The sequence below is a fragment of the Prionailurus bengalensis genome, chromosome B1, assembly GCF_016509475.1.
Source record: "Prionailurus bengalensis isolate Pbe53 chromosome B1, Fcat_Pben_1.1_paternal_pri, whole genome shotgun sequence".
NCBI classification, from domain to species: domain Eukaryota; kingdom Metazoa; phylum Chordata; class Mammalia; order Carnivora; family Felidae; genus Prionailurus; species Prionailurus bengalensis.
Genome location: NC_057344.1, coordinates 123,033,710 through 123,057,392, shown reverse-complemented (window position 1 = coordinate 123,057,392; position 23,683 = coordinate 123,033,710). Strand labels below are relative to the sequence as shown.

Genomic DNA, 23,683 nt, shown 5'->3' with positions numbered 1-23,683 from the left:
AAGCCTCAATCCAGTATCAAAAATGCAACAAAACCTTTTTTTTTCCTTTTTACAATCTGAGTTCCATAACAAAGAAAAAAACGGTGACTTTTCCCCCCAAGTTTTTATTTAAATTTCAATTAACATATAGTGTAATATTAGTTTCAGGTGTAGAATGAAAAAATTTGGTAGCTTCATGAAAGAAAGACTTTGATCTGTAAATAAATCACTTTCTCATCTACACACATTCTCGAGCACTTTTTTTTGTGGCTTTTGATTTGGCTTCCTGGCAGCATGGACAGAAGAGAACACACACATGGGGACTTTATCAGTACCTCAGTTTTTTCTTTTAAAATTTTAAAAGTAAAGAATGATTTCTAAAAATAAGAAATATAGTCCATAATTTGGGCATGACCTAAGCAAAAATTTTTAATCTTTTTTCCATAGTTAAAAAGTTAGAATTTTCTGGCAATTTATTTCATGGAGATTTATCAAATGTACATCATCTCTCAATGCATTCCCAGTGCACAGACATTAGGGGACAGTCCACAGTCGATGGTCCACCTCCGGGGTGTTTAGGGAAATTGTGCTGACTGTTAAGAGCTGCTGATTTGTTGTTCAACGAAAGCCCAGCTGACACAGGCATCATTTTATCACACTGATTCACATTTTGTTTGTAATCTACTTTCACCTCCCCATTTCTACACTGGTAAAAAAGTGATACCCCCTTTCTTCTTCCACTATCATCATGACTGAGGGGTTGGTCTGAAACTGTGAACAGTCTGCCAAACAGGGGTGTTGAAGGTGTTATCTGCTCTGACCTGGCTTATAGGTAACCCAAAATCACCTGGTGAGGTGGCGGGGGGGTGGGTGGGGGTGCCTGCACAGTGCTTCATCGTTGGTTTGGATGGTAAAAGCTCTGTTACAATGGACCAAAGTATGTGAGTCAACACATAGATTTTAGATTTTGGCATTTCAACCTGTGGAGAATTTCCATCTGAAGCACGCAGCTTTGAGGCCCCCATAGTATCTTTTAAAAAGCTGTTCTGCAGAATTGGGATAAATCTTTAATGTCATAATCTAGAGTTCTTTGTATTTGGGTGACCCGTTAATGCTGATACCATATGTCCTCTACAGTAAAAAGTGTGCCAAAGGCATTAAATTAATCTTTCAAACTTAAAAAAAAAAAAAAGGTTTTGTGGTCCTTGTGTTTAGAATAATTTTTTTAAAAAAAGGATAAAATGGGCTCAGAAAAGTTGAGTAATTTCCAGTTAAGGTCACAATTAAGTGGTAGATCACTTGCACTAAGTTTTAAGTCCTTTCCACAATATCAACAAATTGTAGACATGGAAGCAAATAACACTTTTGGAGAGAGACAACACACCTTAAAGGAGTAAGCTTTTTAGCTTTTTATGTATATTTAAGATAAAGCTTAAAATGCAAATCTTCCCTTGAGAGTGGGAAAGCATGAACAAATAAGTACCATAGGCTTTTACATATTCAAAAAATTAAATTCTAGAATTCTAGATTTAAGATGTGGAAGTTAATAGAAAAGTTCTAATTTAAAAATAATTTCTATAGAATACACATCTGTATATGCACATTTATTTACTTAGAGAACATATTTCTTTGGATGTTTGTGCCATTTCTTAGTTCTATGTTGTGTCCATAGCTGTTTCATTCCCATCCCTACACTTCAAGCCGCCATATTACTTTTAAATTACCTTATGACTCATTTTCAGTTAATTATAATAATTAACTATTTAGCCAATAAAGCACTTTCATGAGTAAAAAATACAGATTTTTGAATTTGGTTCTAGGAATAGTTCAATTTTCATATTTAATAAATCTCATATTTATCACATGTAGCATGAAATTGCTTCTGTTGTAAAAGAATAATTATATATTCATTGCAAACAGTATAAGAAGCAATAAATATACCTCCTTCTATCATATGAAAATATGTGACATTTCCCTAAAAAATTCCTTGAATTTAGAATATAGTTAATAATATGGTAACAACTTTGTGTGGTGACAGAAGGTAGCTAGACTTATTGTGATCACTTCCTAGTGTAAATAAATGTTGAATCACTATGTTGTACATCTGAAACTAATATAAGATTACACGAATAAAGAGAAAAAAATTCCCTGCATATAGAAAATTTAGGCCTTCTCTATTTGTAAATCTAAGTGTATCCTTTCCCAGATGATAGCGTTTCCCCTACGGCTTTGGTACATTTCATAAAAAGGAAAATATAGACAGTGGAAATAGAGGTAGAAATAGAAGAGTTCAAGTGTGGTAGCTCATCATGTGTATGCTGGGGGGCAAGTGTAATGAGGACCTGCTCCCCTGGGTTTCAGTGACTGAGGGTGGCAAAGATACAAGAAGTGCAAGAAATACCTACCTTTCCTCAATGGGAAGGATGCCACAATTCAACATGAGTAAAATGAGTAAGAAGGAAAGTTTACTAGACTCAACTATGCAGCTGATATTGCATTTAGCTCTCACTTGAATTTTAAACATTTGCTTGAAAAAGGATTTTAAAAAAAGGTGGATTTCATTTCATTTTTTGCTTCTTTTGGAAAGCTCTCCTGTATAATTTATTGATTGCATTCCTGAAGAACAGAGTTAATGATGCTGTTTGGTTGATGGTTCCAGAAGGTGCAGGAGCCAAAAGACCTGCTCCAAAGGAAGGCATTTGTATGGTCTCAAAATGTCAGGATGGTGCGGAGGCTGAAACAGGAAATAAAGCATGTTAATTGTTTTAATATTTGGATAACCCACATGTTCCATCTGGGAGTCCAGGGAGCATTCAGCTTGGAAGAAAATGTAAGACTTCAGCATTTAAAAGAGCAGTCCCCTTTTCAATACAGGCACATCTCACTCTATTCCTCCTTTTTTTTTTTTTTTTACACATTGAAGGTCTGTGGCAACCTTGTGTTGAGCAAGTCTACCAGTACTATTTTTCCAACAGCGTTTGCTCACTTCATGTCTCTGTGTCACATTTTAATTTTTTTTTTTAAGGTTTATTTATTTTTGAGACAGAGAGAGACAGAGCATGAACAGGGGAGGGTCAGAGAGAGAGGGAGACACAGAATGTGAAACAGGCTCCAGTCTCTGAGGAGTCAGCACAGAGCCCGACGCGGGGCTCAAACTCACGGACCGCCAGATCGTGACCTGAGCTGAAGTCGGACGCTTAACCGACTGAGCCACCCAGGCGCCCCATCTGTGTCACATTTTAGTAATTCTTACAATATTTCAAACTTTTCATTGTTGTTATATTTGTTATGGTAATCTGTGATCAGTGATCTTTCCCGTTATTATGTAATTGTTTTGGGGCTACCACTAATGTGCCCATGTAAGACGGTGAACTTAATCGATACATATGGTATGTGTTCTGACTACAACTGGCATTCCCCTGTCTCTATGTCTTTCCTGGGTCTCCCTATTTTCTGAGACACAATGATATTGAAATCATGCCAATTAATAACACTATAATGATCTCTAAATGTTCTAGTGAAAGGAAGAATCAATGGATATGGCAAACTATTGTTGTCTTATTTAATTTATTTATTTATTTATTTATTTATTTATTTATTTATTTATTTATAAATAATATAATTTATTGTCAAACTGGCTAACCAACAGTGTGTACAGTGCACTCTTGCTTTTGGGGGTAGATTCCTGTGGTTCATCGCTTACATACAACACCCAGTTATTGCTGTCTTATTTTAAGAAATTGCCATAGTCACCCCAAACCTCAGCAACCCCCACCCCGATTAGTCAGCAACCAGCAACACTGAGGCAAGACTTTCACCAGCAAAAAGTTTACAACTCACTGAAAGCTCAGATGATGGTTTGCATTTTTTTGCAACACAATATTTTTTATGTTTATTTATTTTGAGAGAGAGAGGGTGAGAGAGCATGAGTGGGGGAGGGGCATAGAGAGAGGGAGAGAGAGAATCTCTGATGCAGGGCTTGATCCTGTGAACCATGAGATCATGACCTGAGACGAAATCAAGAGCTGGATGCTTAATCAACTGGGCACCCAGGTGCCCCGGCAACGTAATATTTTTTTAATCAAGGTATGTACATTACTTTTTTAGACATAATGCTATTGCACACTAGACTACAGTATAGTGTAAAAATAACTCTTTATATGCACTGGAAAAGCAAAAACTTTGTTTGACTTGCTTTACTGCAATATTCCCTTTATTGGAATTGAACCCACAGTATCTCTAAGGTATGCCTATAATTTTTATTTGTGAAAACTTCTTTGTAAACTGAAAAAAAAATTTTTTTTAAATTTTAATGAAAAAAATTAGTGATACCTGTATAGAAAAAAATCCCAAGGTAACTCCAACTCCTTCCATAATGAGTAGGTCCTTAATGCAATTTAAATTTATAGCCATTAATGGTAACCCTTTTTAGGTGGCCAGAAAGAGGCTGCAGTGACTCCATATTATAATTAAGACTCTGTGACTCTGAATCTTTTTCTTTGCAAGGGTGACTGTTCTCTTGTAAATAAAGCTGGGGTGGCTCTGATCATTTAGATTTACTGTAACCAAAATAGTTTGGTTTCAGTAGAACAGGAAGTGCAAAGCAACTATTTTAGTTTCTCACAATATGATGTAAAATGTTCTACATCCTAAGACTGAACTACTAATGGAGAACCAAGGCACTCCAATGTTTTTTTCATTCTTTCACCTTCTTTCTCTATTGGCCAACACTTACAATAAAAAAGAAATTTAATACCTACCTTTTTCCAGAGCGAAGCAGGTCAAATCCTTCATTTATTTTTTCAAGAGGCAAAACATGGGTTATTAATGGATCAAGTGAGAACTTCTTAGCCATAAAATCGGCCACAAGTTTAGGGACAGAATCTTTACTCTTAAAGCCTGAAAAGAAAATAACATCATTGTAAGATTCAGCCATGGGTTAAGAGGAGAATTGGAGAGGAGGCTTTCCAGGTAGAATTGAAATGAAAGTTTATAGAAAGTGCTACATCCCACAGACTACAATTTCTGAGGTTAATAACAGATAGTGTTTCAGTATCCTTTTGCCGTGGTTAGCCTTTTTAAAAATCCACCTAGATAAAGTAGGGTCCTTAATTATTAGTTCTCTCATAGAGAAATTATACTATGGGTGGTTATTCCCTTAGGGAGCAAATTTAGCAGTTACCTAAATTTAGGCAATGACAGCACACATGAATGACTGCTATGGATTTCCTGGGTCCTATGAGGTATTTCACTGCCTTATACAGTCATGAGTATAAAAGAAGTGGGACTGAGAGATTCTAGTTAATTTATGGGGACACTAAAAAGTGTGTCTTGGAACCTTCTGTGTGCATCCTTATATCCATATCTAGCTCATTTAACCGTGTTGCGTAAAAAAATTTTTTTTAATGTTTATTTTTAAGAGAGAGAGAGAGAGAGAGAGAGAGCGAGAGAGAGAGACAGAGTGCAAGCAGGGGAGGGGCAGAGGGAGAGAGAGAGGGAGACACAGAATCTGAAGCAGGCTCAGGCTCTGCGCTGTCAGCACAGAGCCCGACGTGGATCTTGAACTCACAAACCATGAGATCACAACCTGAGCCGAAGTCAGATGCTTAACTGAATGAGCCACCCAGGCACCCCTAACCATGTTCCTTTTTAAAAACTGGCTTTGTCACTTGTAAAAGGGAAGAACTCCTGAGGTTCATAAGAATTTAGCCATCAAGCCTAACTACATACCACCAAAAACTGCTCCTTTCCAGGTACGTCCGCCCAATAGCAACATGGGGTTCATAGAGATATTCTGAGAATAAGGAGCTACTCCTACGATGACGCTTACACCATATGACTCTTGGCAGCAGGACAAGGCAGCCACCTGGAATAAAATTAATATTTAGCATCATTAAAGTGAATTTTCTGATAGTCCACACTCATGGTGCATGGTATCATGTAATACTGATTTAGCTAGATTGTGAGTGTGTGCAGGGAAGAGATTATGGCTTTTGCTTCTTCATTCCCCACTGTGCCTAGGATAGTGTTGTGGTTTTAGGAAATGCTCAGAAATTTTTTTTAATGAAACAGTGGATGAATGAATCTGTTGTATATGCTTAATTCTTCCTTATAAAATAACAGAGGCAAACATCATCACAAACATATCTACCTATTTATTTAAGTAGCTATTTTGAACTCTGTACTTGAACCAGGTGTTTTGATGGCAAACAAGATGTTAAGGTCAATTACATCATCAAAATTGGTCTGTTTGTCTACTCGATGGTCTTCTGGAACTTCAAAAGAAAGCTTCTTCATCCAGCCAAGTTTTTAATCATATTCCACAGTAAGAGAATTGTTGAGGATTCTCTAGCAATATATAATGGTTAACCCTTTGATTTTGGAGTGTGATGTTTAGAAGACCAGATAACCTCAGAACATGTGGCTATTGGATATTTGGTACCTTCAAGTGAAGTAGCAATCTAATTTCACAGGAGAAAATAGAGGGAAAACAACAGAAAAAGGGCATAAGGAGAAAAGCTATTGGAACTTTAGTCATCTGAAGTTAGTATATTGTCTTAAGTCAAGGCTACAAAGAGCTTTATTCTTAGGGTGGTTCCTCATGTTACCATTACTACTAGGATTTACTGGAGAACCTCAAAAGGGGGATTTGTTGGTTTCTGGGAACTTTCAGTAAGATTCTAGGGAGTTCTGGGTAGGCGGGATATATATAACTGGAGATGTATTCCTCCTTGCAATTGATGATATTTATCATTGAAAGTAATGTTATGTATATTCCAAAGATGATATAAACACTGCAAGATCAGAAACAGCACTGCATATCAGTAACACTAGCTAACATTTACTGAGCTTACCATCTGACAGGTCGTGCTGTGCTAAGTATTTTACATGCATTATCTCATGTAATTTATAAACAGTGCTATGAGATATAGATCTCTTAAATTTTTTTGGTGGAAAATATTGTTGAGTTTCTAAGGTATTCAACCCAACACATAGTTACTGGGTGCTTACTATGTGCCAGGAACTGTGCTCTCTGCTGTGGCAAAATAAGGCAGCATGGTAAATGGAAAAATGCAATATTTTCTGTTAATAAAATGATACTGGTCTAAAATTGGCCATTATTCCTCTGGCCAAAGTATGATATATGAAAGAAAATGGAAGTTTCTTAAAATGTAAAATATTGATAAACCATTTCATTATGAATGTGAGGAAGAAATCAAACTTGCCAATTTGAAAACAATTTATATTACCCATATTTACTTGTTTGAAATTTTTTTACCAAAAATTAATAAAGTAAAATTATAGTGGTTTAATTTTATAAAAACCCTCTTTCCTCTCGAAAGGAGAAATATTACTTGAGACAGATTTGCTGAGCTGATGGAATTAAAGATTTCTCATAATAATAAGTAGAATAACCCAGATAACCAACAGGATATGGAAAATCACCTTAGTTTTAAAAATATTATTTATATATAATATTTATATTCTACTGCCTCAAAGTATGCTATGAAATATAGAAGCAGATATCAAAAGGCATTTCATGTTACATACCATGGTGTCAAGCCGCCCAATGACTTCAAATGAAAAATCCACACCGCCATCACTCATTTCTTTTAGCACCTCCTGGATTGGTTTCTTGTAGTCCTGAGGGCTGATGCACTCAGTGGCACCCACCTCTTTGGCCTTTGCAAATTTGTCTTTGTTGATGTCCACCCCAATAATCCTGGACGCTCCTGCTGTTTTACAACCTATGATAACAGACAGACCGACTCCTCCAAGGCCAAACACGGCACAGGTGGAGCCCTGGGTGACCTGTGTTTTCAGAAAATGCAAAAATGGATTAAATAATGATTGCCACTGGGGCACCTGGGTGGCTCAATAGGTGAAGCATCTGACTTCAGCTCAGGTCATGATCTCGCTGTTCTTGAGTTTGAACCCCACGTTGGGATTTGTGCTGACAGCTCGGAGCCTGGAGCCTGCTTTGGATTCTGTGTCTCCCTCTCTCTGTCCCTCCCCTGCTTCTACTCTTTCTCTCTCAAAAATAATCATTAAAAAAATAAAAATAAATGATTGCTAGAAAATGCCTTAAGCTATATAAAGTGCTATGCCTTTTCTGTTATGAGGAGCTGTTTGAACTCTTACTGGACGTCCAGCCTTCTGCCAAATCTCTTTTGGCTTCAGTTGCTTCATGTTTAAATTGAGGTGGTTGAACTAGATGAGTGGTTCTCAAACTTTGCTGGACATTAGACTCACCTGGGGAGCTTCAAAACATCTCAATGCCTAGGTCACAGCTTATAACCAATTCCATCAGAATTTCTGCAGGTGGGACCCAGTCCCCAGGTGACTCCAATGAGAAACTCAGGCTGGGAGCCAGTGCACTAAATGCCAGTGACTCCCGTCTTGAATCGAATCTAGTAGCTCAAATCTATCAACAGTTTTAGTATATCAAACAGAAATGCAAAGTTTTGGGAAATGCAATAATAAGTGGAAAAGATTATTCTGGGAGACTGAAAAATAATTCAGTAAAACCTTCAATAATTAAGTATTTGTTTCATTAACTTTCAGCATCATGACTAGTATCATGAGAGCATAAATTAGCTGTGAAATATAGAAGAGTTAACCTTAGTTTAGAGGAAAGCCCAAGAACAGGGGAAATTTAACAGATAACTAAGATAATATAGCTTGAGATCACTGTGATCGTATTGGGTCTTTATCCCTGCTTTAAAAAATATACTAATGAACAATAATGCAATGAAAAGTTGGTCTATATTTTATTAATGGTTGAAAATAATTATGAATGCTCTCAGTTTCTGCTCTGTGTCTAGGCTCAGCTAGACCATCTGTTTAAACAGATGATGCAGTTGCATAAGAGACTTAGTGCTAGAGCCACAGAATTTGGAAAACTCATGCTTTCAATTGTTTTAGTTGGCTAGGGACTGTTTAGTAAACCTAGTCTGCTGTAATCAGCTTTCAGTGTGGCTGTTGATTTCTCCTATCCCAAGTAACTATACTCTGGGACACAACACCACTTTTTACCTTACTTAGAAAAATTTGAGACTTGTAATTGTGATCTAAAGGTGAAGGTAATTATGTATCCTGGTTTAAGATTCAGCAGGAATTTTGAGAGATAGGCCAATCACAATTCTCATACTAACCAGCTGTGAGATCTTGGGCAAATAGCTTTATGTCTCTGGGTTTCCATTTCACAAAATGAAGGAATACTGCTAGATTTCCAGACTTTTGGGAAGAGGAATTTCTGTTTAAAGAATTTCTCTTTAAAATCTACCACCTCTGAACTGTGTGTATATACATGTGTGTGCAGGAGATGAGATGTAGCAGTGAAATCCCCTAATGACTGGATTAATGCAAAGTGCATTACTGAAGCTTTATTACTTCCTTCGTAGGGATCCACAGAGTGGGTGGGTTGGTAACTCTTGGTTTGGAGGTGCACTATATAAGGCTTTGGAATCTACTGTTCATCCCAATTCTGAGAGTAAAAGTTCCATGGACTAGATGCTAGTCAGAGGTGATCTCTTCATCTTATTTACTATTGTTGCCTCTAAAGTTAGCAGAACCTACTATGCCTGATGCATGTTGGTGTTAACAGTACAATAAATTACTAAATGAGCTCCCAGCTCTAAAATTTAGTAATCACATAAAGAACAATTGTAGAATAATTACTGAAAATTACATCTTTACTTTTTCTTAACTAAGCGTCAATAACATTTTCATCTGTGATAAATAAATTTTCTAGGATATGCTCCTCAATTCCTTCTGAGGCCATTTTTCCAGTCATAACTGATACCCTAAATTTTATCAATGTTATTGTGATAGCAGGAGGAAAATCTACCAGTAAATCTATGAAGAACGATCTCTGATTCCTGTGAGAAATTGCTCTCCTCTTGGTTCTTGATAGTCTGAGTGTAACTGGTTTTATCAACCATTGTCTTTCCTACCTTGGCAACTTTGACTGCAGACCCATAACCAGTAGAAAATCCACAGCCAATGAGACAGACTTTCTCCAGTGGTGCGGCTTCATCAATCTTGGCCACTGAGATCTCATCCACCACTGTGTACTGGGAGAAGGTGCTGATGCCAAGGAAATGGTAAATGGGCTTCCCTCTGCAGGTGAATCTGATGGTACCATCCTGCATGGTCCCCCGAGGCATGTTCAGACTGGCCAGTGCAACACATAGACACACAAGGGCATGAGACAGTAGCATAACGGATGTGTAAATCCATTGCCCGTGTAAGGAGAGTATCAGAAACTTACTCGTTTTTCACGCAGAAGTTGCCTTCTGGGTGTTTACAAACATTGCATTTTCCACACTGGGGAGTAAAGAGTGGAATGACTTTGTCACCTGGAGGGTATAAAACAAATTCTTCTTAAATTTCTACCCAGGAATTAATACAGCAAGAACCGGAAGCTTATGCATTAGAGGTATGTGTTTTTGAAGTCTCCAAGAAATAGGGTTCACCACTCTGTTGTTGGTCATTGCCAGCCAGCATTGTTATTGGTTTGGGTTTCCATGTGCCTGAAGATTCGCAAAGAGGAAATGCAAATATCAGAAACAACATAGATTTAAAAAATATTTCTGCCATATTAATAGTTATCTTTTATTGTGTGCCTTTATTCTTGAGAGTTTTATATATATCATTTAAGCCTTGATAATTAAATGTTCTCATGTAACTGTAAACATAAATTTTAGCTGTGAGCAGGCTGGTATTCTTCCACTAGATGCCAGGGAAATCTGCTACTTTGTAATAGTTTGAAATAAAGTAAAAATGAGTATTTGAACAACCATTTCTTGGCTTTTCAAAGTGACTATGCTTTTAAGTTTGTTTGTTTGTTTGTTTGTTTTTAAGGAAAACTAACAAAAATGGGAAAAAGAAGAATTCAAGAAATCCCTTTGTAAACCTCATCAATGAGTTAGGCACTTTCTTAAAAGATAAAAACTGACTTTCAAATGTTTGTGGCTGATAATTTGTAAATTATCTATTTTTTCTGCTATGATTAAGGGATCAGGGTGAAAAGTAAGGGTGTTGTTTATTATTAATTAATTTTCCCCCCACTGGTGAACTCTACCAAAAGTTTATTTATTTTTTAAATATAATTTATTGTCAAGTTGCCTAACATGCAGTGTACACGATGTGTTCTTGGTTTGGGGGATAGATTCCCGTGATTCATCATTTACATACAACACCCAGTGCTCATCCCAACAAGTGCCCTCCTCAATGCCCATCATCCATTTATTAATTTATTTCTGAGTAAAGGAAATATTAAGAGCTGAAACACAAACCAGACAATTGGGCTGTTCACAGGTCAGTTAAGTATTTGGTAATGGGGGAGGCCAAATCCATTGGTAAAGTGATTTTTTTTAGAATTAGACAAAATTTTCATTTTTAATCACCTATGCTACCTAGCCACAAGACCTAGAAAAATGGTCAGGCCATAACATCTAATTGACAAATTTCTATGCCTATCATCTCCATATAAAATTTTCTATCTATTCACCCTTTAAAAATATTTATCTATATTAATATAAAATTAGAATAAAATATATATTAAAGATAAAATAGTGCTTTGTCACCAGTCACACTTAACGATGGTTAAAGGTAATAACACAGATATTGTTTATGGCAGGGTGTCTTCTGCTAGGTCTATTTCATTCCCTTCCATCTAGTCTGTTTTGTTCATTTAATGTTCAAGAAGGGAGGCCATACTGGAAGAGGAAATCAGTGAATGAGTCTCTTCCCACCTAAGAGTAGGTCATGTAGATTCAGTTAAAGCCTCATGGCCCCCATCCTGTGAAATCAGTACACAACAGTTTCCATATAGTGATGTGGAGGCTCAGGACATAGACTTTTGTTTTCTTATTTTGTCCCATTTGTAGGTCTCTTTGGACCTGACAGAACATAGTACTCAGCAACACTCAAATGGAAATTATTTGTTTATGGACTCTAACCTTGGCAGTCACTGCGTCTCACTTGATCTTTATCTGTTCCCGGGATCTAACCCAGTGCCTGGAATCTAATAGGCACTTGCTAAAGGAGAGAAAACATGATTGCATGAATGCACACATGTCTGAGTCAGGCAAGGGAAGGAAGAAAGGAGGAGACCTATGTTCTAGTCCCAGCTCAGCCATGACCTTCTGCAAGGTCTTTCCAGGCTGCATGATCTTGGTCTTGAACTGTGAATTCCCTAAGTGTGAATTCTGTACCTGGTTTTACTGTCGTCACACCTTCTCCAACACTTTCCACAATGCCAGCTGCCTCATGGCCTAAGATCGCAGGGAGAGGCGTGATAATTGTTCCACTAACCACATGGTCATCTGAACGACAGATTCCTGTGGCCACCATCTACATGGGAAAGGGAGGATGATTAGATACAGAAAAGAATAGGACACTTATCTTTTCCTCATCAAACAATTTGGAATAGTCTGTGAAACATTTTTTTTTTCTGAAATAAAGTCTTAATATACAAGAATGTATCCTTTTTATAGAAGTAGAAATTGCAGATTAGCACTAGGAAAGTTGTCACTCAAATTCTACCAGCTGATGCTAATTGATGTTGAAATCTTGATGTACGTCCCTTTACACTTTTTTCCTGTAGAAACATGTAAATTATTTTTTATTTTATTGGGATTAGACTGTATATACCCTGGTTCCTTTTTAAAAACTTAACAACTTGTATTTGTATCTTTCTGGACGATAAGTGTTTGGATCACCATATAGAAAGTGCCTTTTAATGGATTTTTGCTTATTTCCACTTTTACCTTTTTTGGAGCCTAAAATTAAAAAATTGGAAAAAATGTTTCACCTTAATACGAACTTCATGGGCCTTAGGGGGTGCAACCTCCACCTCCTCAATGGAAAAGGGTTTCTTTAACTCCCACAGCACAGCTGCTTTGCATTTGATCACCTGGAAATTGAATAGAAAGATGCTACTAGTTTTTCCCCATTCTTAAAGTCAGGTATAGTGACTTTCATCTTTTTACGTGCAACATGTTCCCCCATGTCTGGAACCTAAAGTGTCCCATAGAAATGAAGGAAGGACCTCTGATTTACAAAGAGAATAAAAATACCTTTTTAAAAAACAGGCAAAGCAATCGCACAAGGAAAGAGAAACAGGATTAACTATAATGAGACATTGAGATAAAATGGAATATATTCTTTCAGGCCATCTTCATGTTGTTTTTTGTTCGCCAAGGGTTGTTTATTCCTGATATTTCCTAATGTCCTTAACTCGGTTGTTTACCCGCAACTGTTGGCTGGTGTGTGAAATTCTAAATAAACATAATTTTGCTGACAGGTTTAGTGCTGTTCACATAAAAGCTATTGCCCTCTTGCTCAATTCTCTGCTGAAGCCCAAATAATCTAACTTTATGATTTCGGTTGCACATTTGCCTCCCTACCTAGGATGAGTTTTTTTTTTCTCTATTTGCCTGTTCTCTTCCCTTGACTTTGTTTTCCTTACTGCTTGTGGTTGCTACTTGCTTGCATCACTCATTTGAAAGTTAGCTTTGGCAGTGCTGTTTTGTTGTCTGATTTATGTGTAGAAATTCCTTCCAGATTAGATTTGCAACAAAAATTGCAGAGGTTATAGCTGTATACGCACACTCACACACACCTATGTACACATGTACGTATATATTTAAAAATGGGAGAATGGTGTGCTTGAATTTCTAGCTAGCACAGTTTACCCATCAGGGTTCTTAAAAATAAAAGTTGAAAACATATTTTTAGTGGTTGGGATTATAGTATAAAGCTGTCTTCATTGTTGCAAAGCTTACAAAATTAAGGGAGTTTTCTCCTAGAAAGAATTGACTTAATTGCAAATATGATAAAAAATTTTTCAATACAGATTTATCCTTTTGACAATTTATTTTCATGTTAAATCCCCTCCCAGTTTTCGAGGTGTTTGCCAGGGTCAATGCCACAATAGATATGAAAATTCTTAGAAATAATACGCTAAGGGTAGATAAGTCCTGACTACAAGGTCCTGTCCTGGGTGAATTACATACTTGATCTTTAAACCTCACAATGATGTTACCAGGGCAGTATTATTGAATTATTGGTCTTATTTTACAGATGAAAAGATTGAGGCTCTATGGACTCCATAATTGACTAATTTTCCCAAAGTCACAAAGCTGGCTGTCCAGAGAATTAAGATGAACGCAACTTTATTTTTTTACTACTCCATGGTAGTGAAAAGAGATTAAATAATAATAGCAGCAACAATGTAACAGCAGTGACTAACATTTGTTGAATTATTTCTTTTTACAATCTTTTTTTTTAAGTTTATTTATTTTTGAGAGAGAGACAGAGCATGAGTAGGGGAGGGGCAGAGAGAGAGGTAGACACAGAATCCGAAGCAGGCTCCAGGCTCCGAGCTGTCAGCACAGAGCCTGATGCGGGGCTCCAACTCACAGACTGTGAGATCATGATCTGAGCCGAAATCGGACACTCAACCGACTGAGCCACCCAGGCGCCCCTGTTGAATTATTTCTAGGTACCAGGCACTGTTACAAGTGTATTGCAGTATTAATTTATTAAATTCTCACACCACCTTATAAAATGGTATTATTATTGCCATTTAGCATTTGAGGAGACTATAATGCAGGAAGGGTAAACAGAAATGGGTGTTATCACAAAGCTAAAAGTGATTAATGCTGCACCCAAAGGGGGAAGATTTATTGTTTTCATTAATACATTTGGTTTGCACATTTGCTCTCTGAACTCCTTTTAAGCTTAGTTTTGGCATATTTAATTGTTCTTTTTCCTAACTATTCTTCATTTGAAATGTAACTTGCCATTGTAAATACTAACCAGTAATGAATTAAAATAAAGAGATTTGGAATAAGAAAACTGACAACTGGCGACCCATGTGGTTTCCAACCAATCTAATTGATATAGGAGTGTTGTGTCACACAGTGTGTGTAGAAACCTCGGAATCTTTAAGTTATCATAGCAAGATAGCGTATGGTGTGATCCACTCCTAACATAGCACATGTCCTAGAAACAGTTGCGTAGACTTTTGTAATTGAGCTATGTTAAACAATATGAGTTGCTTGTATTGAGTGACCACATGCGTTTCTGTGCACCTGTAAGCACATTGAACAAATGAGCATGAATCCATGGAAGACTTAGAACTGATTATCTCTGTTCTCAGTGCTAATAAGTGATTCAAACTGTATCACTATTATTTTTATTTTGTAAAACCATGTTGACTTTTGTGTGGAGAAGATACTGTTCCACAGGATTTCTATGGAAATTTCCTGGATTATGCACAGTAAGGCCCCTGTAATTCAGAATTTGCATGTTGATGCTGGCTTGCTTATTAATCTTGATTGTTCTAAAGTTTTGAAATCAGTGTGCCTTTTGTAAGAGATTTTATAGTAAGGTTCAAAGTATATCTCAAAGTCCTCTGAATCAAATTCCTCTCATAAAACTTTTGTCAGATCTAACTTTCCTGTGTTCCCAAAAAGAATATGATTACAAAAAACATTTAAATTATGGTTTTTTATTATAAAGAAAACGCCTTGATTAAAAACATAGAATGTTAGATTTACAAATCTATTTATGATTGACTATAACTACTGCACATGTATTTAATACAGGAAGTAAAGATTTTATTAAGTACAGATGCTATGCATTCTTGATAAAGATATTTAGGAATAGCCTATTTTTAACTGTAGTTTAATATACATTGCATATTGAAGTACACACTCTGTTTTGTATTTCAGTACACATTGTTTCTAATTTATATATGCATTTTAAATTATTCATTAATACTATATCTTTGTGAATTATATAGTAAGAATATATTTCCAAAAGTAGAAACAAAATTTTTTTTGCTTACTTTTCCTGCTGTGCTCATCGTTGCGTTTTCTCTGCAGACCAGGAGACTGGTGAATTCTTATAGACTCTTTTCTGTTTGAGTAGATAAAGCTGATATGTTATACAGATATTTTGTTTGCTTGAGTAACTGCCCATTCCACACATGTGATCTGGGGTCTTTAAGCCACACCTATCAGCTTTTTCTCAAGCCAAGTCAAATCAGGAAGAAAAGCACACTGAGCCAGCATCCAAACCTTTGACTTTGCACCTTGCCAATTTCAGTTAATATATTGGGTTCATTAGGTAAACTATGTCCCTACACCTAAATTTTAATCTCGCTCTCTTTTTTTCCTAGATTGCATATTTCTTCTCTTTCCATCCCACATAGGGTGTTCGGAGTTGTTTGCCCTTCATGTGAGCTAATCTCCAACTTCTAGTCCATATGTTGCAGTTCGAAAAGAGGAGTAAGGAAGCAGCACAAATGATATTGGACAGAAAGTGCTCTGAGCCAGAGGAATAGGTCTGATTTAGCACTCTTTTCATAGAAGGGAAGTTGGATAACAATGAGTCACAGCACAGACACTCACCTCTACCTGTCGTAACAGGGAGTTTGGAGCAATGGTTATGGCATGGCAGACCCTATGCTTACTAGCTGTGCGCAGTTGGATTTATTATTTATCTGTCTTTGGCCTTAATTTTGTTACCTATAAAATGAGGATGACTGTTGGTACCCCCTCGAGGAGTTGTTTGAGGAAAACTGAGATAATCCTTTTAAAGCACTTCTCAGGGCGCCTGACAAATAGGACAACCTTCAGTGAATATTAGCTACTCACTAAGTTTTCAGTGCTGACAACCTTACTTTCTTTTTGTTCTCCCAGCCCTCTAGGGGCTGAATGTTAATGTTCTCTGTGGCCTAACATGCCTTTTGTGATCTTTCAGCTTTTCAACAATTGTGCAGCCAGTTTTTGGTAATAAATCTACTTTGTTTGAAATACAGAGTTTTCTATTTTCCTAACTGGACACTGATACAGTTCTTGGCACCAAAAGTGCTCCCAGAAGCATACTGTCTAGCAAACCATAGTATTACACAGACTGAGTTAATTTACCCAGACTGAGTCTTTTTAATGGTTACCATGTGCTGACATAGAAAGCACTGGAATGAGTATGTTAAAGGGGGTTGAGAAGAAAGGAAAAGAATCCAGAATAATCAACAGAAGAGAAACCAATAGATGACTAACAGGACCCACTTGCTCTTTTCCATTATAGATTTCATGTAGGCCTGACCTGCCACGGTTTGCACACCGCCCATTATGTTTTCAAGTAGAAGTTTTCCAGAGCACTTAGAAGACGTTTGCAGTATTGTACCTTTCGAATCCCTGTATGATACAGTCACTGAAAATATTATGTTCAGCCATATATGCCTATTTGCATGATGCTACAAAACTTGTTTTAGAATTTTCATTCATTTTGTATTTTAAGAGTCCTAGAATATAAACAATTCTTTTGTGTTCATCACTTTTCCAGTTTTTGATTTTTCATTTTCATTTTCACCAAAATTATACGTGCATATACATATGCAAAACTTTTTTCTACAAAGCCTCCTAAGAAAAGCAGCTGTACTTGCTTTCCTGCTTTTTCCTACATTTACTCTTCCCTACAAGCCACTGCTGTCAACTTTTGAAACTTATTATTTTGTTTTTTTATTTCCACATCTCCAAGCAGCATGCATATATTACTAACTTGGTTTTGCTTTGGACATTCCTATTAACTTTCCATTTGGGAGGATGAAAATTTGGGGCAGTCATTACCACAAAAATGCTCTACTTCTGGGGGTGGAGAGAGTGAGGAGGAAGAGGAGGGGGGCCATCCCACAATACCAGGCGGGAGGGCAGTAGGTGGTTTGTATCTGGGCTGTGAGGTGCTCGGTGCCTCGGACGTTGCTGCTTCTGTCTCTTTAATGCGAGAGGAAGCAATGCAGTGGAATTGGTGGAAACTGGCAGAGCTGTAGATGTTACTAGAGGAGGAGATCCCTCTGGCAAGACGGCACTGATGGAGAGTTACCAGAATCTGACCCAGGTGGTGGACTACTGTGAAAACAACTACATACAGGCTGCAGACAAGAGCAAAGCTTTAGAAGAGTCCAAAGCCTACACAACCCAATCCATAGCTAGACTTGCTTCTCAAATAAATGCACTGGCCAACAATGTACTCCAGTTGCTGGATATCCAAACCTCTCAGCTTCGGAGAATGGAGCCTTCCACCAATCATATGTCACAGACCGTGGACATTCATAAAGAGAAAGTGTCTTGAAGAGACATTGGCATTTTGACAACAAATAAGAATACACCAAGAACTCACAAAATAATAGCACCTGCACATATGGAGCGCTCTGTAAGCTGTATTCAGAAACCTATTGACTATACAGTTCTGGATGTTGTGGGCCATGGTGTCAAGCATGGAAATACCCAGCCTGCAAGAACTGGCACACTGTCCAGAACAAATCTTCCTACTCAGAAACCTCCAAGCCCTCCCATGTCAGGCCGGGGAACACTGGGACAAAATACTCCTTACAAAACCCTGGAACCTGTTAAACCCCCAGCAGTTCCTAATGACTACGTGACAAGTCCTGCTAGGCTCAGAAGTCAGCATAGTCCAGGCAGGACGGCTTCTTTACACCAGACACCGAGGACACACAGTAGAAGTAGTGGGGGGAGTAGAAGTCGAGAAAACAGTGGAAGCAGCACTATTGGCATCCCCATTGCCATGCCTATGCTTCACCACCCACTATTGGACCAGCAGCCCCAGGCTCAGGTCCCAGTTCCCAGTATGGCACAATGACCAGGCAGATTTCTCAACACAACTCGACCACTTCCTCGATGTCTTCTTGTGGATACAGACGAACTCCCTCTTTGCTCAATTTTCTGCTCAGCCTCATGTTAACGGAGGTCCGCTTTATTCTCAGAATTCAATTTCTGTTGCTCTCACCCCTCCCCCTATGCCTCAGTTGACTCCACAGATAACCTCTCACAGGTTTTGTGGCCAGGATGTAGAAAGCATTGCTGATAGTCCAACTCCACCACCACCACCTCTCTCAGATGACATTCCCATGTTTGATGAGTCTCCGCCTCCGGCACCACCCCCAGTGGATTATGAGGATGAAGAGTCTGCAGTAGTTCAGTATAATGATCCACATGCATATGGGGATCCTGCTTGGGCCTCCAAGAATTATATGGAGAAAGTTGTGGCACTATATGATTATATGAAAGACAAGGACGATGAGCTATCATTTATGGAGGGTGCAATCATTTATGTGATAAAGAAGAATGACGATGGCTGGTATGAAGGAGTCTGCAATCAAGTGGTCTGTTCCCTGGGAACTGTGTTGAATCAATCATGCGCTATGATGATTACATTTTTGCTTTTAAAGCAGGTTCTTCTAATTAGTCATACTGTGGGATTATTATGGTTAACAGAATTGTCTTAAAATATTTTCAAACGTGCCCATATTTTCAGGACATGCTGTTTTATTGGTAAATTTAAATGTCTACCTGTAGGCATAAGTCTTTGAGGCAGTTTGTGTATTGCTAATCAACAATTAATACAGGAGGCTGTCCATACCCAATAATGCTTATGTACTTACTTACACAGTTAACTTTATGACCAGCCTAAGTATTCTGGGGGAGTGGTGTAGAATATTTAACAAATCATGATTCAGACTGTACCATTACATGTTTCCATGCAGCATGGTTACTAACGCTATGTCAGACTAATATTAAAACCAGAAAACTACAATCCTCGTGCTGGTCATACTTTCTGTTTAGATTTTCTCATTCTTGAAATATACTATTTGTTTAAAGCATGCATACAAATTTATGTATTGAAATATACGTAAAAAATCCAAGATGCTTCCAATTTGTGTAATATTTACTTGGAGTACTCATACTTAGGTCTCATGAAATGAATTGAGTCTCTAAGGTCTCTATGTGCATGTGGAACAAAACAAAGGGTTATCTGTAATGTTGTAATTTGTACCTAAGTTTTTTAATGGGTGAATTTGTGTTATAAATTTTTTCCATTCATAAATACATAAATGAACGAAAGATTTTTGTCCTTTCCCTCACTGGTTTGCTTATAAAATAAATGAGTAAATTTAAAAAATATTCAACTTCTCTCTTGTTTCCCGAAAGAGTAACAGAATAATTTGTTATTAGGACTATGTAAATGTTACATATAGGTGAGCCATTTAGTTTGCAGTGGTTTTTTTTTTTCCCTTTACCTAAACAATTCTGTTTTTCCTAGGATTAAATATTGTTTTTTGTTTTTTTGTTTTTTTGTTTTTAAACTAGCTTAGTAGGGCACTTGGGTGGATCAGTTGGTTAAGAGTCTGACTCTTGGTTTTGGCTCAGGTCATGATCTCGTAGTTTTGTGAGTTTGAGCCCCACATCAAGCTCTGTGTTGACAGTGCAGAGCCTGCTTGGGATTCTCTCTCTCTCCCTCTGTCTCTGCTCCTCCCCTGATCATGCTCTCTCTCTCTCCAAACTAAATAAACTTTTAAAAAATTTATAGGGGCGTCTGGGTGGCTCAGTCGGTTGAGCGTCTGACTTTGGCTCAGGTCATGATCTCAGGGTTCGTGGGTTCAAGCCCTGCGTCAGGCTCTGTGCTGACAGCTCAGAGCCTGGAGCCTGCTTCGGATTCTGTGTCTCCCTCTCTCTGCCTCTCCCCCGCTCATATTGTGTCTCTGTCAAAAATAAATATTAAAAATTTAAAAAGAATTTATAAAAAACTAGCTTGGTTTTGTCTTTATGCTTACATCTAATTCAATGCCCAAAGCATCTCCAGTTGTTTAGTTCTCCACTTAGGACAAATAGACACATCAAGTGTCTCACCAGTTTTGTCCTTAGAGAAATCTTACTTGGAATCTTTGACTTGCTCTAGAATGGCCTGGGTGTGCTCTGAATCTGTGGCAGCATGCTCTTTTGGATTCCTATGTCTGCTCTAACAAATTACCACCAACTGGGTGGCTTAAAACAATGGAGATTTATTTTGCCCCGCTTCTGGAGGCCTAAAATCTGAAGTCCGTACCACTGGGCAGAAATCAAGTGTCAGTAGAGGTACTAAGAAGGCATTCCTTGCCTTTTCCAGCTTCTGGTGGCTGCCACATCCCCTGGCTTGTGGCCACACACTCCAAACCCCTTCCTTCCCTGCTCCTTTCTTCCCCCTCCTTCTTCGTGTTGTCTTTGGGAGCTTGTAGCATGTTCTGTTTATCCCTGGTAATCTGAAATTTTACAATGACCAGTTCTAGGTGGATGTATTTTTATCCATTTTACTGGCATTCTGTGGCTTTTAAAAAAGATGAGGGTTAACTTTAAAGTTCCAGAAAATTTACTTAAACTGTTTTATTAATGCTCTTCCTTCCCTACCCTTCCCACCCTACCTTCTCTGTTCTTTCATTCATTCTGGAACTCCTACTACTCAGATACTGAATGTTTTGATATACCACTCTCATTTTCTGTCCCATGCCCCTTTTTCCTTTTTTCCATCTCTTTGTGTTTGTGCTCCCTCCAGCTTCAAATATCCTCTTGAAATGAAGGCACAGTTGGCATAGTCAGGGTTTGCAGGGTATGACGCGATCCTCCTGGGGGTTGGGAGTTCCTACCAGCCCAGCAGTGGCACTTCATCTTTAGTTCCAGTGGTGGGGCAGGAGGTGGGTTGGAACCGAAGCCTGTAGTGATAAGCAGTATGTACCAGCTCTGAGAGCCCTTCTGGCTCCCAGCAATGAAAAATTTTATTTCTAAGATTAAGAGCTTCTACTTTTGCTAGTTTTCCCTAAATTATCACCTGTGAATTGAGACATCTTATATTCATGAAAACAGGAGCCCTGATATTTTGCTTACCATGCTTGTTAGTCCCCTGAGAAATTGTGAAGGATATTTATGCAACGATTGATAAGTTCATGGTCCAGTTAAGACCTGTGCTACAGCTTGAGCAGCTATAGCTGGATAATAACACATCCCAGTTTGACAGAGACAATTACTATGTGTGTTCCCAGAGTGATTATGAATAGCTTACTCCTTGCTTTCAAAAGTGTTCTAGTTTAGATGATTAATTATGTGGTCACCCTACTTATACTTGCATGTGAACTAGGACAGAGGCTCTAGGACATCCTGGATTTAGTCAGCTACAAAAGGCCTCCTTGGAATAAAGAAAACTTCAGAGTTTCAAGAGTTAGAGCTTATTGTTTAACAACTAGCTTTGATCCTTGTGACCCGTTTCAGTAGTATTGAAACAATTAAAAGAGTAGTACAGAATATCACTTAGCTAACCTTTACTACTTTATGAATAATATAAGCTAGTCTGGGATTAGAGCAAAGGCTGATGTGATTTTTGAAATTTGATAGTCTCATAAGAAAATTACTCTCGGAAGCTGAATTAGGATGAATCAAAGTCTATGTTCAAAAACTACATAATAGTTAAATATTTAATTTTGTTAGGAAATGATTATTACAAAACCTTACTTAAGCGGTCACTGAATGATTTGAAAGTGGTGATTGTATTGAAGTACATCAATTTTTATTTTAAAACCTGGAAATGGACTGTTGCATAAGAACAAATAGAGTTATTGGAATGAGAATAAGTGGAAAGTAGTAGTTATACTATAGCTTTAATCAAATTGGTATTGGAAGAGATTAAGGGTCATAAAGGTGAATTTAGGTGTTCTTTTCTTTATCTTTTTCTTTTATTTATTTATTTATTTATTTATTTATTTATTTATTTATTGTTACAATCCAGAAGCCATTCTATGTGCTGCTAGGTTAAACAACAAAGACAGAACTTATTAGTCTAAACTGCATGCTAAGGGGAAATTTTAAAAATCCTGGTTTGCACAGCTAGGTGAGAGATTGTCCAGGTAAGCAATTTAAGGCATTTACCATATCAACAAATAGAAAAAAAAAATTTCTTTTCAATTAAGGCAAATCAGAGGAAAAGCAAGATCATTATTATGTAAGAGTGATGTTTCTGGTTTACTCTGGTTTACTCACCCGGGAAGTCCTGGGATTGTGGTAATCTTGGCAGGATCTAGTTGTCTTAAGGTTGATCGCGGTAGTCTCAAAACAGAATTAATGTTTGTTTACTTTAATGTTAAAAGTAAATGTCTTCCTGGAATGCCTTGTCTGGAATCTAAGTTGCAGGGAGGGGAAGGGAAGAATGGGAAAGGAAGAAGGGAATAAGTATTTCTTCTGAGTCTAAATTCAGGCCTTGGGAAAGTAGAATCTAATCAAGAAAAGTCGGAGTGAAGTATATTCCTTTGTAAGAGAAAGTTCAAAGGCGCCCTCCCACCCCTCCCCCATGCTCAAATAAAAATAGCAGAAAATGTTTAAAGGAGTTCATGAGCTATTTATGTGACACATAGTACCTTCTTTTCTTACAGGGACATTCCAAAGCTCTTACAACACTCAAGTAGTGGGTGATTTCCAAGTCTGAGGGTTCTGGGGGGCTTTTGAGCAGTTTTTACTTATTTATTTTAAAATTAACTTTATTGATGTCAATTTTATACACAAAAAATGCATCCATTTTCAGTGTATACTCAATGAGTCTTGACCATTAATAGAACTGTAAGTCGACCACAAACAAGATATAAAACATTTCTATCCCACCCCCCCAAAGTTCCTCTTTCACCCCTTTTGCAGTCAATTCACCTACATACACCAAGCCCCAGGCAACCACTGATGTGCTTTCTGTTAATATAGATTGCTTTGCCTATCCTATAATTCCATATAAATAAAATCATGCCAGTACAAATTCCTTTGTGTTTATTAGCTTCTTCAGTTTTTGAGATGTAAGTATCTTGTGGATATCAACAGTT

The 23,683-nt window shown here is 37.6% G+C and overlaps 1 protein-coding gene and 1 pseudogene across 2 annotated transcripts; one reads left to right on the top strand and one right to left on the bottom strand.

Annotated features, from left to right (window-relative positions):
• Nucleotides 1-382: 382 nt before the first annotated feature.
• Nucleotides 383-23,120, bottom strand: LOC122478263 (alcohol dehydrogenase E chain). 2 transcript variants are annotated; one of them, XM_043571854.1, is made up of 10 exons: nt 22,860-23,120; nt 15,842-15,912; nt 12,800-12,901; nt 12,201-12,339; nt 10,253-10,340; nt 9,936-10,155; nt 7,531-7,791; nt 5,710-5,845; nt 4,740-4,878; nt 383-2,713 (listed from the first exon to the last, which is right to left on the bottom strand). In XM_043571854.1, exons 2-10 carry the CDS (start codon nt 15,857-15,859, stop codon nt 2,689-2,691), a joined length of 1,128 nt encoding a protein of 375 aa, XP_043427789.1. In that variant the 5' UTR covers nt 15,860-15,912; nt 22,860-23,120; the 3' UTR covers nt 383-2,688. The 2 variants fall into 2 exon arrangements, with proteins under 2 accessions (XP_043427789.1, XP_043427798.1); XM_043571863.1 differs by lacking the exon at nt 15,842-15,912 and having other exon boundaries at nt 22,860-23,119.
• On the top strand, nt 16,178-19,263 carry LOC122469132 (annotated as a pseudogene).
• Nucleotides 23,121-23,683: the final 563 nt, after the last annotated feature.